The sequence below is a fragment of the Watersipora subatra genome, chromosome 3 (genome assembly GCF_963576615.1).
Source record: "Watersipora subatra chromosome 3, tzWatSuba1.1, whole genome shotgun sequence".
Classification (NCBI taxonomy): Eukaryota; Metazoa; Bryozoa; class Gymnolaemata; order Cheilostomatida; family Watersiporidae; genus Watersipora; species Watersipora subatra.
Genome location: NC_088710.1, coordinates 73,090,822 through 73,105,970, shown reverse-complemented (window position 1 = coordinate 73,105,970; position 15,149 = coordinate 73,090,822). Strand labels below are relative to the sequence as shown.

Genomic DNA, 15,149 nt, shown 5'->3' with positions numbered 1-15,149 from the left:
ATGCTATCAACCAGTCTATGCGCGACATTACTTCGAGACAAGGAAGTGGCGATGTTATGAACATGCAAAGTAGCAATGGACCAGAGTGAAAACAAGTAGAGAACTTGTGGGTTTGGATAATAAACAGGATAATAAGCGGAACAGCTCAAATACTGTATTTACACAATCACTTTACGTAATAACAAAACAAAGCAAAAATGGAAAGTTGTTCTTGAAAGCTTTAAATAGTTTGTAAAATCCAATTGCTTAAAGGCATTACTCACACTTTATCATCTGATGAAACTGCAGCTTTGAGTACAACCGGATGTTCCACAAGTGGATTGTTATAGAAGAATTTACCGTCATTATTTTATTCTATTAGGATTAAAATATATAAGTGTTTACTAGCGTAGAGAGTATTGTAAACTACTAGAATATACTGCAATTGAATCTGATCAACTGACAAAATACATAAATAAAAGGTTTAATTTGAACAGTTAAACCTGCAAGATGGTCTTGAATGACAGACACCTGCATGTATATCTACTAGGAGCAACAGACTGATCCTCCTGCATAGGCATGTATTCTTGCATTTTACAGAACAGTCACAATGGGGAGATATCTTGGCAAAAGAAGTGACCAACATTGAAAATAGTTCTATGGATGGCATCAACCATAAGTTACTGCTAAACAAGGATAGAGTTATCTTCTCTATGTAACGAATGTACAACTTCGCACTAATAAATATTTATAGCTGGGAAGGAAAGGAAACTATGAAACTGATTGTTGAAGTAGATCACATTTTAGGAAAGTTGATAAGTTTATGAAATGTCAAGCAAGTATATTAATCTTTTTTAGCTTCTAGACAGGAGCAAATCTTTAGTTATGACGTTAAGTAAAGCTTGTACTAAAAACAATATCATTCGAAGAGTCGTTTCCCCTATGCCACAATTTCTGACAAACTCAAACCCTTCATCGCATCTAGATGAGGCACCATTTCAATTTTCGTACAGTGACAGCATTTGCTAAACTCAGCATTGGAATTAAAACACAGGATACTGCATTGCATCAGCATTCGAAAAGATTTCCTAACAATTACCGAGTTGGTATCAGGGTAGTGTCCATTCCCATCACTACGGCTTACGATATAGCAGCTCAGTCTAGGGTGTCAGAAAGAGTACTGGAACTTAAATGTTAACCTACCACTGCAACTCAGAGAATTAGTTAACCTCAACCTGTCCCTTACCGAGGATTAATCGCATGAAATAAAAAAGGTGCTCATCTAACAATTATGTTGGAGGTCCTTCTTTACTGACCATGTCTGTCACCTTTAAATAGCAACTGAGGAGCGAACTGTTATATTTAGATGTGTGAAAGTGGAACTCACAAAATAGCCTTAGATTTAAAATAACCTAAAAATTGAACAAAATAACCTTAAGATTTGTAATAACTAAAACGCTGAACATGACAACCTCAGGCTTATATTAGCTAGGATATCTGAAAAAATGGGCCAAGTTACTTTTTGTGTAAGCAATCAAATTTAGTGTTCAATTTTTAAATTTGATATCTCCATAGTGCCTTTATAATGTAGCAAACACAAGTACATTTATGTTATAGCCGATATGTATGTATATGATATAATGTTGCAAACACAAGTACATGTATGTTATAGCCGATATGTATGTATATATAATGTTGCAAACACAAGTACATGTATGTTATAGCCGATATGTATGCACCGTACAGGATGAATTTATTCGCGGAGTTATATTTCGCGAAAATTGTCTTTTCATGCATATTCGCGGATGAATTTATTCGCGGCTGAAAACTGCCACTCTCTAGGAAAAGTTAACTCTATTGCGGCTAGCAATAGAGTTATTCCTACGCATGCGCACACCGCGTGTTCTGGTTTATATTTAGCTTACAACTGCGAAGCGATCGTGCTAAGCCATGGTAAACAATTTTTGCTGCGTTCAGAGGTTTTCACGAATATTCATCGCTTTGGAGGCATTTGACAACTCAACAACTTGTAGTAAGTAATAAGTTTGTCACATTTACTAAATTAGTTGAATTTTACTTTAGTTCTTCGGTAAAATGCAATATTTATTTTTTCCATCCCTACCGCTTCATTATTTGTTTTAGTGTGAGAGAGAGATTTTTCATCATACACCGAATAACAATGATTGCAAGGGTGGTAGATGTCATTCTTAGAAGATCACCAATCATTCAGGGAAGTCTGGAAATTGAGGTTGAAGTGACCGCAGCTACTTACGAGGAGAATATATGTTTTTAAAAAGGAACAAAAACGCCTTTACGAGCACAAATCTTTGGCCAACCCGCAGAACTTTGCAATAGTAAGCCACGAGGAGAGTTCTGATGATAACTTCCTTACCAGCCATGTGGTAGCGAGAGAATCGCCTTCAACATTTACCCAAGACAGTGACAGCGACAGAGCTGCTATTACCAAAATAACTAATCAGAAAGCACCATTACACGCTAGTATTCACATATCAAGAGTACCAGTTTAATTTTATTGCTAGACAACCGTCATATGGACTAAACTGTTTATATTTACTCCATTCAGCGTTTGTAAAATTTTATTTGTAAATGAAGTACATGTATTTTATTTGTACACTCAAGTTTGTAATAAATTATAATACAGTCAAACATGGATAACTCGAACTTCAAGGGACCGAGCAAAAGTGTTCGAATTATCAGAGCGTTCAAGTTATCAGAGCACTGTCACAAGTCCATATATTTACTTATTTATTAGTAGATACATGTACATATACAAACTATAATATAAATCAAAAGCACAAATGGCTTGTTTCAAATTAAATGCTTCTAATGTAAAGTTTAAAACGTTTTCATGAAAAAGTATAGAGATTTTTCTATCACTTGAGATTGGTTTGTTGTTTGAGGTGATGTTATTGCCAGGACGTTTTTCAGATTGGCATTGGCAAAGCTTGATCGTTGTTGAAATGCTCAAAAGAAAAGACATTTTTTTCTTTTGGGGTTTTACCCACGATCAATTTTGCCGTTTTTTCTTGAAGTTTATGCAGATTACCTTACTTTACCTGGGATTCGTTAAGAGCAACACTCCGAGGCAGTTCAATTAGAAGTTTTACGAGGTTTTACGGTACATTCTATATCACTCACGCTTTTGTAATAGATACTTATTGAATGTACACACGTATTCTGTGTTTAGGTCAAACGATGAATAGTTTTTTGTAGCTCAGACAACGTATACGTTTAATTACAAGAATTTTTAAGACGATTTAAACATTCAACATTCTGACGTTGATTCAACACGGAATCAACGTCGGAAAACTATTCATCACGGGCTAGCTGGGTTACGCCACGCACTCAAGGATTTTCGCCACGCACATACAAAACAAAAACAACATGATTTTTGTTTTGTATGTGCGTGGCGAAAATCCTTGCACGCGTGACCCAGCTAGCCCGTGCTATTCATCGTATCGCAGTATAAATCAAATTTCACCAAACTTTTAGAAAAGTCGTTGACAAAAATATTTTGCCGATGGTGGTAATAACGACGCTTATGAATTACGAAAAGATGAAGTTTACCTCTATGGCTTTGAATAAAGTGATTTTCTAAAGCGATAACAACCGTTTCGGTAGCCGTTGGGCAAAAAAAACAGTTCGAATTAACAGTGTTGAGTTCGAGTTATCTATAGCAATTTATCATTACGTGGGAACGGACCAAAGGAAATTTTCGAATTAACCATGTGTTCGAGCTATCCGTGGACGAGTTATCCATGTTTGACTGTATATCTATACATGAAATAAAATATATAATTCAATCATGTTTGCTGCAGCGATATCAAGGAATTGTTGTCGATGAAGGGGTCTAGGTTGACTGGTTGCTTCTCTGCCAATATTCCTGCCTTGATGAATATTACTACTTGTCTCTAGTTTTCGTAATCGGAGTAGGTTGTTTCATTCGCAATCTGCAGTAAACATAAACAAGAAAAATGATAATGAGTGTTAAGGAAGTACAAAAACAATAGCTGAAGTATTTAATGAAAGTGATCAGTTTTTAAACAAAAGAATTAACTAATGCAGTTGATTATGGAAAAACGTATCTGCACTGCAAATCAAATACATACCATAATGTCCAGATCAAAATCATGATCGTCCTCAACTTCGGTATTAGAGATTGATGGAGTTGATTTTAATGTAAAAAGACTAGGAGAGCTTTTTTGCGATGCTGAAGCCATGCCGAATAACTTGTGAAAACCTTGAATAATTTTGTAAAGTTTGACGCAATGGCAATAAAGCTCGAAGCCTGGCGATGATTTTAAAGAAGTTTTGGAACTCGGCTACGTTTAGTACTTCTGCCTAGCGACTATTTTCGCAATGACGCCATTCTGCATATCTTGTGACAACCTTGAATAATTTTGTAAATAAATGTGATGCATTGACAATGGTGTTAACTCAAAGCTCAGGCAATGATTTTAAAAATGTTTTGGAACTCAATTACATTTAGTATTTATGTTAGAAACTAGGCTAGCGACTAGTTTTTAATTTGATGCAGTAGTTATTCTCTCTTGTGATTAAAAATAGAACTAATTATTCACGGAATTTAATAATTCGCGAAATTGACTGTTCGCGAAATCGCGAATTTTTATGACCAACAAATATTTTCATCCTGTAGGGTATATGATATAATGTAGCAAACACAAGTACATGTATGTTATAGCCGATATGCATGTATATGATATAATGTTGCAAACACAAGTACATGTATGTTATAGCCGATATGTATGTATATGATATAATGTAGCAAACACAAGTACATGTATGTTATAGCCGATATGTATGTATATATAATGTAGCAAACACAAGTACATGTATGTTATAGCCGATATGTATGTATATGATATAATGTAGCAAACACAAGTACATGTATATTATAGCCGATATGTATGTATATGATATAATGTTGCAAACACAAGTACATGTATGTTATAGCCGATATGTATGTATATGATATAATGTTGCAAACACAAGTACATTTATGTTATAGCCGATATGTATGTATATATAATGTAGCAAACACAAGTACATGTATGTTATAGCCGATATGCATGTATATGATATAATGTTGCAAACACAAGTACATGTATGTTATAGCCGATATGTATGTATATGATATAATGTTGCAAACACAAGTACATGTATGTTATAGCCGATATGTATGTATATGATATAATGTAGCAAACACAAGTACATGTATGTTATAGCCGATGAACCATTAATTTTCAATCAACTTTATGCCTGTGAAGCAGTATTCTTACCTAACCTACACAATAGAGTTGAAAGTTGTCACACAGCATTATATTTACTGTGTACGAGTCATTTACTGTGTACGAGTCATTTACTGTGTACGAGTCATTTACTGTGTACGAGTCATTTACTGTGTACGAGTCATTTACTATGTAGGAGTCCTTTACTATATACGACTCATTTACTGTGTACGAGTCATTTACTGTCTACGAGTCATTTACTGTGTACGAGTCATTTACTGTGTACGAGTCATTTACTATGTTTGAGTCATTTACTGTGTACGAGTCATTTACTGTGTACGAGTCATTTACTGTGTACGAGTCATTTACTGTGTACGAGTCATTTACTGTGTACAGTCATTTACTATGTACGAGGATTTAAATTACACTTGGTGTATTTAAATTACTGGTGTATTATTTTGTGGCACTGCCATGAACTAGTTCTACAGCATATATAATCACAGAAAACAAACACTTTTTGGTAGGACAACTCCAATTACACAATGCTAAACTTCCCCAATCCTTCCAATACAATTCTTCCAAAGATTAGCCAATACAATGGACTGTAGACAAGTTAGCACGTAAGTAATACTGACTGGTGGAAGTGTGAATATGAGATTAGCAAGGAACCTGGAGCTGACATACAACAAGTCCCATGACCACTGTCAGATTGAAACAACTTGTAAGGTGTGTCACTTTAAAATCGTTAAAGGTTGACTTGCAACAAAATTCACATTACAGTTATTTGGTATCAAAAGATTCACCATGTCTTACTCTGTTGTGCTGTAAGTGCCAAATATGTGGAAATGTGATTACAAGCTCTTAAAAGCTCAAAAACGAAAAGCTGCCGTAGATTGGAATCTCTTTATTTCGATGACGTAGCCACGAAATTTGGTTATCGTTTTGTCACGTATGTTCTCACGTGAATTGAAAGGCCAATACAAAGCTCAATATAAAACGTATCATAGTACTAGTTTATGACAAACACTTCGGGTTTTACCGAAGAGCCCATATCAAATATAGATGCTCGCTACTTTACAGTTTTGTTTCGGCCTGGTCTAATCGGCAAGTCGTAATCTGATCATGTTGTCTAATACTTCGCAAATAATTTCTGCAGCACTTTTCGATTATCACAAGTGACCAACATGCTTGTCATGATTATCAGACAATAATATGTACTCCTTCAAGCTAAGGCTAAAAAATTAAACGAATTTTTACGGCAAGTTATAAGATATCAGTGCTAAAAGTGACAGCATTACAATGACGATAAAACAGACGCGTAAGAACAATAGACATGGTTTTATTGAATGCGTGAAGTATATTTGTGAAAATATTTCGACGAATAAGGTTGCAAGAAAGTGTAAACAGAAACCATCTCTCACAACTACATCACATTTGAGCCGTTTTGGAAAGGGAATCCAAACTACGGCGTTCTCGGGTGGCTGCGATTTTCTGTTCGTTTTTGAGCTTTTAAGAGCTTGTAATCACATTTCCACATTTTTTGCACCTACAACACAACAGAGTAAGACATGGTGAATTTTTTCATATCAAATAACGGTAATGTGAGTTTTGTTGCAAGTCAACCTTTAAATGTGTTCCTATAAAACTTTTACCAATTCACTTTTTTTCAGTTGCCCTTGCACTTTACCCTATTCTAGTCTTTCTCTTTTACAAATACTGGGTAAAAACTGTTTCAATGTATCAATGTTTGACCAACCCTTTCGCAAGAGTGCTTCACGAGCTGTCAGCATCACTGTTATAAGCGATCAGGCGCTGTAGAATTCCACTAATATATATTAACCTTCCACGCGAGGGCAATGAATGTCTGTGTGGCAGTTGGGTTGCTGAACTTGTCTGGAGCACAGTCTAACCGAGCTATTCTATGGAGACTTATTTAACCCTTATCAGTGAGTCACTAGCACCCTAAGCTAGTGCCGAGGCTAGCAGCAATCATGAATATATTTAGATATCCTCTACGCATGCTACTCCACAGGTCAGTCACCTCTGGATGACTTGTATTAAAACTACATTGCGTGATGGCATGCCAGCTAAATCAGTGTGTTAGCCAAACCAGCATGTCATAGTCAAACCAGCATGTCATAGCCAAACTAAAGGCTGCTTCACACGATATCGCCGTATATTGGCGTTGACGCGACAATACTTCGGTGGTCGCCGATGATAACCATGTTCACACTATCACATACCCATCCGCGTTAGCCTCAGCAAATACTCCGTGACGCAGTATTATCATTTTTCTTTTTAACTTTTCGCGAAAAAACCTCCTTGTTTTCGCGGGCTCAAATCAAATAGTAGTCTTGCAGCAACTGTCACAAATGGAAATAAATCATGCTACCCGCAACAGCGAATTACCATCACCAAAATGGTGCACATTGTACAGGCTTTGGTCGATGCTCGACGAAATATCGAGAAAGTTTGACAGCCGCAAACATTCCCGACAATATCGCATTGCTTCGTCGAAGCTAACAGTTTACGGTGCTCATAGACGATGATGAACACCGAAAGGACAACACCAAGATACAGCGATATAGCGTGAACCAGCCTTAAGAAAGCTCTAGAACTTTACCTAGTGGCTCGTCAGTAGTTTGCTTGCTAGCCGAGTTTCCAGAGGTGGAATCAGCATCTACAAAAATAACCATTCGTAATTCTGTTCTATAATTGAAAGAAAAACAAATAATCAAAAGACTAATCCAGATATAATTTTACGATAACAAGAACAAAAGCTACACAGAACAGAGAGGCGAACGCAGAACTAAGGAACCTTTATTGAAAAGTACATCGCTGACAAGTAAGGGACAACCAGAGGCTAACGAACATCCAGAGAGTGCAAGAGACCACCAGAGCATAAATGATGCCTCAAAAGGAGTACGGACCAACCACAGGCTAAGGGACCACCAGGGAATAAGAGATCATCATAGGGTAAGGGACCACCAGAGAATAAAGGCCTGCCAGAGAGTAAGAGACCACCCACCAAATAGTATGAGATGACATAGAATAGAAGAACGCAGGAGATTAAGGAATGACCAAAGGAGTAGAGGACCAGCAGAGAGAAAAGAACTCAGAAGCCAGAGAGTAAGGGACGCGAGCGTAATGTCCCATATGTCCCCAATAAAATTAATATGTCTAGGCGAAGGAGGTCAGCGACACGCGAACAATGGCTAGTAAGAGATGATAATTAGAATGTCTAAGAACTGGAGGGCCACGCCACGTGTTGCTAGCATTACATAATGGTCAAGCTGACTATAGCCATTCATGGCAGAGAAAATCGTTAGACAAAGTAATAGCCGGCTGGAGCGAGGAGACTGGCCGGCTGTGGCCCATATCACAATCCAGCTGTTATGTCACCAGCTTGATAGCCATGACCACGGGTCACTGGAGTGCTTGTTCAACCGATGGCAAATGCCACTACGACCAACATTAGCGCAGGCATATGTCGCTGCTCAAAAATGTGTACACAATTCGGCTGCTCTTTGGAAACGTAGCAAGTTTTTATAAACGAAATATGTATGTCCAAATCGTTAGCAAGATTCACCCAGCTCGTTACTAGATAATAAATTATAGATAATCTGTGGGCACTTCTAGCACGCTGCAGAGACGAAGAGAAACCGTGATCAAACAAATCAATCTCTTCGATTATTTACCACACTCCGATTCATACAGATAGAAACGTTTAACAGGTTTTGAAAAGATGAAACAGTTTCTGTAGCAGAATTGGGCTTATAAAGTAACAGAACTAGGGCTAATCAAGAGCAGCAACAGAGCTTATCAAGACAAGAATTAGGGCTAAGCATTAGCGGAATAAGAGCTATTCTGACAAATAGAGGCACTGTCTAAGAATTGACTCAGACCTGGGCTAGGAGAATCCTCTGCATACTGCCTCTTAAGCTGGAGCTTGATTGGAACCCCCTTAGACCTGGCACTTGGCTTGGCTGATTCATTCATTTCTGCCGTTTCACACTCCTCATCTGTCTGGCTGTCTTCTATCCTGATGGTTGTCTTGGAGAACCTGGGGCTATTGTATTCCTTGAGTAGAGTCTAGAAATCATTAGTAAGTCTCTACTAGACCTGAGGTATTACCTAACCTAACACTGTCACACATTACCTAACAGCTAAGGTGTCGCTAATAACCTCATGTCTGGCTCACGCTGACTCACTGCAGCGTTGCTATAATAGCTGTCCCACCTTCATGTCACCTTGTTTTGTTAATGATTTGCTGTCGTTTAGAAAAAAAGTAACACTGAGGAGCTTTGATGCTATTACCAGCCAACTCTGCAAAATGGTGGAAAGATCACAGACGATATGAATTGCTGCTTATATTTTTTTGGGAAGGAAACAGCTTTTTACATTGCTATTAGCTATTATCTTAGATAATTCCACCGTTAGGTATTTTATGTTAAAATGGACTAACGCAGAAAAATTTGTTGGACATTCCAGCTGTGCATAAATACTTTTGAAAGGAAGAACAAAAACAAGACCAATGCATTTCCATTTGATTTTTTAAGAAATCTCATTTGTATAGCTCAAGCATAAAGCTGGGCAAGTTTGCCTCAAGTACAAAGTTTGCCGTGACGTAATATGAGTATAAACCACAGGCTACGAGTTTGAACCCCAGCATGTAAGTATGAATTACAGCCTGTGGTCGTAGAACATACTAGAGGGGTGAGATTCAAACAAACAGAGGCTAATATGATTCAGCCTTGAGAGAGGCTCTTATCTGAATAGGATACCATTCAGCTCAGAGGGGTCAAGCGGAGGGCTAACAAACTTGATGTTTCTCTACAAACCAAGACACTTCCCCTACTAGGCAATTGTAGAAGGTGGGGAGAAGGCTTTCAACAAGAGGCCATGTTTATTTATGACAAAGGAAAATCTCCTTATTTGAGGCTGTCCTGTGATTGAAATGATGCAAGTAGCTAGACGGAGACCTAGTCTGTTATCTGGCGTGACAAGGGGTAGTGCCAAGTGACCCTTAAAAGTCTTAATTCTTTGCTCTGAGCGGCTGCTAGCTCTTGCATTACCCCCCCCCCCCTATCCATATTGCTGCAATCTTCCCGTGAAATACTGCTTTTGCTATTCGGCCTTGACATTGAGACACGCCTGCAATTGCTCAAATAGACTACATGATTCAAGCAAGCTAATAAAATGAGCATATTTAGCATCTAAAAATCTAGCTGGCTCTAAATAAATCTAGTAAGAGTATTTTCTACACGCACGGACTTCATAGAATATAGATATAGACTCAAAAGGTCTTTTTCATAGAATATAGATATAGACTCTAAAGGTCTCTTTCGTAGAATATAGATATAGACTATAAAGGTCTCTTTCGTAGAATATAGATATAGACTCGAAAGGTCTCTTTCGTAGAATATAGATATAGGCTTTAAAGGTCTCTTTCATAGAATATAGATATAGACTCTAAAGGTCTCTTTCATAGAATATAGATATAGACTCTAAAGGTCTCTTTCATAGAATATAGATATAGGCTCTAAAGGTCTCTTTCATAGAATATAGATATAGACTCTAAAGGTCTCTTTCATAGATTATAGATATAGACTCCAAAGGTCTCTTTCATAGAATATAGATATAGACTCTAAGGGTCTCTTTCATAGAATATAGATATAGACTCCAAAGGTCTTTTTCATAGAATATAGATATAGACTCTAAAGGTCTCTTTCGTAGAATATAGATATAGACTCTAAAGGTTTCTTTCATAGAATATAAATATAGGTTCTAAAGGTCTCTTTCATAGAATATAGATATAGACTCCAAAGGTCTCTTTCATAGAATATAGATATAGACTCTAAAGGTCTCTTTCATAGAATATAGATATAGACTCTAAAGGTCTCTTTCATAGAATATAGATATAGACTCTAAAGGTCTCTTTCATAGATTATAGATATAGACTCGGGGCTCAGTACCTAAAGGTCTCTCTTAAACTGTACGTATGGTACTGGCAACTGCTGCCTTAAATACTTACCCGAACAGATAGCATCTCAAGTACTTCATAGCTGGGTAACCTCAAACACACGTCTCAGTAACAATGTCATAGTTACACAACGCAGATTCCTTTTCGCTATATATTTACAGTGTACATCCCCTTCAGTCACTTACACCTACTTACATGTGTCTCTGCACTCCTACTACTTACTTGTTCAATGATGTGATCAATAGATAATTGAAATGAAAAACCATCCTTCAGCTTTTTAGCTTTTATAACGCGGCCAGAGGTCTTTTCACTAACTTCCATTTCCTGTTCTTTGGATAGCCGCCTGCAAGAAGAAACAGGAGCTGCATGCAGCACTGTTCCCAGTGGTGAAACTAGGCACACAAAGACATTGCCTTTACAGCGATGCTCAATGCTACATACTTGTATGTATCTGTACAACAATCCATGTACAACTTTATATATATGAGCATATCAAGACTACCATTTAATAGCTCTGAACACACACAGCATGTTTGTTGAATACATACGTTAGTAAAGACAAGAGTAAGTACTTCTAAACCTACCTGCGTGTGGGACACCTGTGACAGCTGTCAGCCTGCTGATAGCCTGGCTATCACCTTGCCCTAACTGCCAACACTGAGCTCCAACCCCCACGCTATCTAAAAGCATTGTGGTTATGTAATAGTATTGATTGGCCGAGAAGGCTTGGTAGCGTCTCATAGCGGACTCATAGCATGTATTGGGGAGGTCTCCACAGCGGCCCATTCCAAACTATGACTGGAAGGCCAACAGCTAGAGCCACCACTGCTATTACCACCTGATTATTAGTACCAGGTTGGAGAGCTGCTCAGTTTTATAACATAACCTTCAAAAATTACTCCTGCAATCACAAGATATACTGAAGCGTAGACTCAGTTCCTAGGCTAGAATTAATCATACCCAAGGTATACATTTTGGAATGAACTTGCAATGGTATGATAAAACAGTGTTTTCTGGGAGCGCCTGCGATACCTCAAAAGATGTAGTCATCCTGATTCAGCCGAATGAAAGTTTTTAACCATGATAGACATCTGTTTGGAACTGCGCAGAAGTAACCGAAATCCGAAAGCCGGAGACCAAATAACCCGTCTTGTTCAACCACACGCAATCGAACCTGTTTGATTGAACAGCCTTTTATTAGTGAATGTAATGTTAGCTTTACTTTTTCGTCAGTGGTTGATTAAGATCGTAGGAAATAAAACCACGCTGCTATAATACAGAAAATACTGGAGTTTCATTCAATCTCATGTGGCCAGTCGTTGGAAAGTTTTGATGTGTCAATCACGATATAAGCGATCGACACAATAAAAGCTCTTTGGAAGCATCGCTTTGGCCGCCTGCTGTATGCCCACCCCTTTAGACAGAGCCTACTATAGTTTCTCTCAAGGATATAACAGAGGCAAGTGCTACAGTTACAGCCTGAGACAAGCGCACACCTGACTATATTAGCTTGAGACCATTCCGGTTCAGGAGTCCATACAGTTCAGGAGTTCCTGATTTGTTGTCTCACAGTTTCAGTTTTAATGATTGGCTAAAAGTTTGCTTTTAAACTGCTTATTTTAACAACACCCAGTAGACCACCCAGTAGACCACCACTGTCTAGTGTGCTACCCTAACGCTGACCATTGAAAGCTATATCCATAGATATAGTAAACCCTAGATTGGCGAATAGCTATCAATACAATGGAGCAAAAGTGAGGCCTATAATTGGCTGTTGTTTTCACGACGTTACGTCGTAGCGATGTGCATCACAGCATCAAAGCCTTCAATTGAGCAATAAGTTTAGTAGTGGAAGCACGCTTGGCATGCTAGTTTTTAAGTCATAAACATAACAATAAGACCAAATTCTTAGTGAAATGTCATCAGAAGAGACCACAACACCCCAGGTATATCCTGAATTGCCCATAACAAAACAGAACTTCAACTCAAAACAAGAAGTTCTCAACAATATCATAAGCTATCTATGCCGATTAAAGACACCAAGCTGAAAGCTGCTAGTGGAAAATAATAGGAAAATCATCATCATTTCGTCATTGGTTTTGAGTCAGCAGCCAAATCTGTACATGGCATTGCTCAATATCTTTTCAGCAACTACCCTTACATCAACTATTTCCTAACCTTAAAGATCAACCAGGATCACATTGAGATTCTGTTTTCAACAATACGATCTAAGGGTGGCTATAACAATAACCCGGATGTGCAGTGCTTTAGATCTGCACTTCGAGCACTGTTCATAAAAGCAGATATCACACCGTGTCCCAATGCTAACTGTATTGATCTGGATGTGAGCAGGGCTGAAAAAACTGGCCAACTCCTGCTACATTCTCTGGCTAGAAAGAAAAAGAAAGAAGAGACAAAAGCTGAGGAAGATGAAGATGAGGAGTTCGGTGATGAGGATTTTTTTCTAACTCAAATGTGATGAATGTATTAAGTTCTTGACCGATGTCGAAGTAGTGGGAAGTAGAAATAGTGATGACATAACCCTAATCTCAGTTAAAAACAGAGGAGGATTGGTGACCAGATTGATAGGCCGAATATGTTTTGCTGCAGAAAAGTGCCTACGTTCACACATGGAGAGCTGTGGTATCACACAGAGAGCTTTTAAACAAGTAACATCACAGACAGTAACATATATGTCTTATTGCATAACCTCCATCAAGGTTTTACATGTACAGTGCATGCCAACAGTCCACTCAAAACTATAGTAAATCGCTATACTAAAATTAGAATACACTATGTCGCTTCAAAGCAGGAATCTAGTTCAACCAACCTTAGACAAAAACTATCTCGTCTAGTTATTTTCAGTCATGTCTAATGGGTGTTTAATACAGTGGTCCAGCGTAACTGCTTCTAAATATCATTTGATTCATTAGTTCATTATTAGTTTAATTTCTATTTGGTCACTCTTTGTATTATCAATGATATAGAAACTTCTAAATCATTGGTATTACCCATTACCATGTGTTTAAGATTCTTGCCTTTCTCATCCAAAGTCATTACAGTCATACTTCGACTTACGAGCTTAATGCGTTCAGGGACTGAGCTCGTATGTCAATTTATTCGCATGTTGGTGCAATTTATTTATATATAGAACAATTAAATATATATTGATTGTTTTCCATACTCTGAAAATGCAAATAAAACACTCAAAACAATATAGCCTATTGTAACAGAAAGAACATGTTGGTTATTGTCCTAACTTACCACATGCTTTCAAAAAGCAACAAATAAAAATAATGCAAGGAAATGTGACTAATTAAAATGTAAAATTAAATACATACAATAGCAGCTAACGCTAGCATTTGCCAGAGAGGGAGAGATAAGTTATCCTTCATTACAACAGTTGACTTTGATAAATTTAGATTTTATCCAAGTCTTAAAAGACAAACTTAAAAGCAAACCTAAAAGCAAACTTTAATCTTTAACTTAACGTAATTAAAATTTCTTCGGCGTTCATAGTTTTAAGTTTCTCGCTTGTTAGCTAATTTTTCTTTTGTTTCGCTCTCAGGACCAACCGGCCGTCTTAAGATAAACCTATCTAAGGACGTTTGCCTTTGTCGCCCTTTCAACATGTTGTGATCAGGACGAACACAGGTGTCGTCACAAAAGGTTAATGCCTGACCACTAGCCAACTTGTCCGAATGTCTATTTTTTTATAGTCTTGATAGATAGCACCAGCCTTTTTACGTAGCATCGTTTCAGTTACGCAGTCACCGGCCATTTGTTTGTCTTTTATCCAAAGCCTGAGCAGTCTCTCCATCAGTGTTCGTGAAGATCGCTGCATCGTTTAAAAACTATGGTTAGTCCTTTTGCAGACTAAATGCCTTGAATATAATCCTTGTTTGATAATTGTGAAT

At 37.6% G+C, this 15,149-nt stretch overlaps 1 protein-coding gene across 1 annotated transcript in view; it reads right to left on the bottom strand.

The window, feature by feature from the left end:
• LOC137391491 (uncharacterized) overlaps positions 1 to 15,149 on the bottom strand; it is a 34,294-nt gene that overhangs the window by 4,692 nt on the left and 14,453 nt on the right. Inside the window, exons 2-5 of the mRNA XM_068077984.1 lie at positions 11,817 to 11,912; positions 11,455 to 11,575; positions 9,155 to 9,341; positions 7,873 to 7,929 (exon numbers count right to left, since the gene is read on the bottom strand). Of these exons, the coding sequence (XP_067934085.1) occupies positions 7,873 to 7,929; positions 9,155 to 9,341; positions 11,455 to 11,553 (343 nt within the window). The 5' untranslated portion in view covers positions 11,554 to 11,575; positions 11,817 to 11,912. The remainder of the gene's footprint in view (positions 1 to 7,872; positions 7,930 to 9,154; positions 9,342 to 11,454; positions 11,576 to 11,816; positions 11,913 to 15,149) is intronic.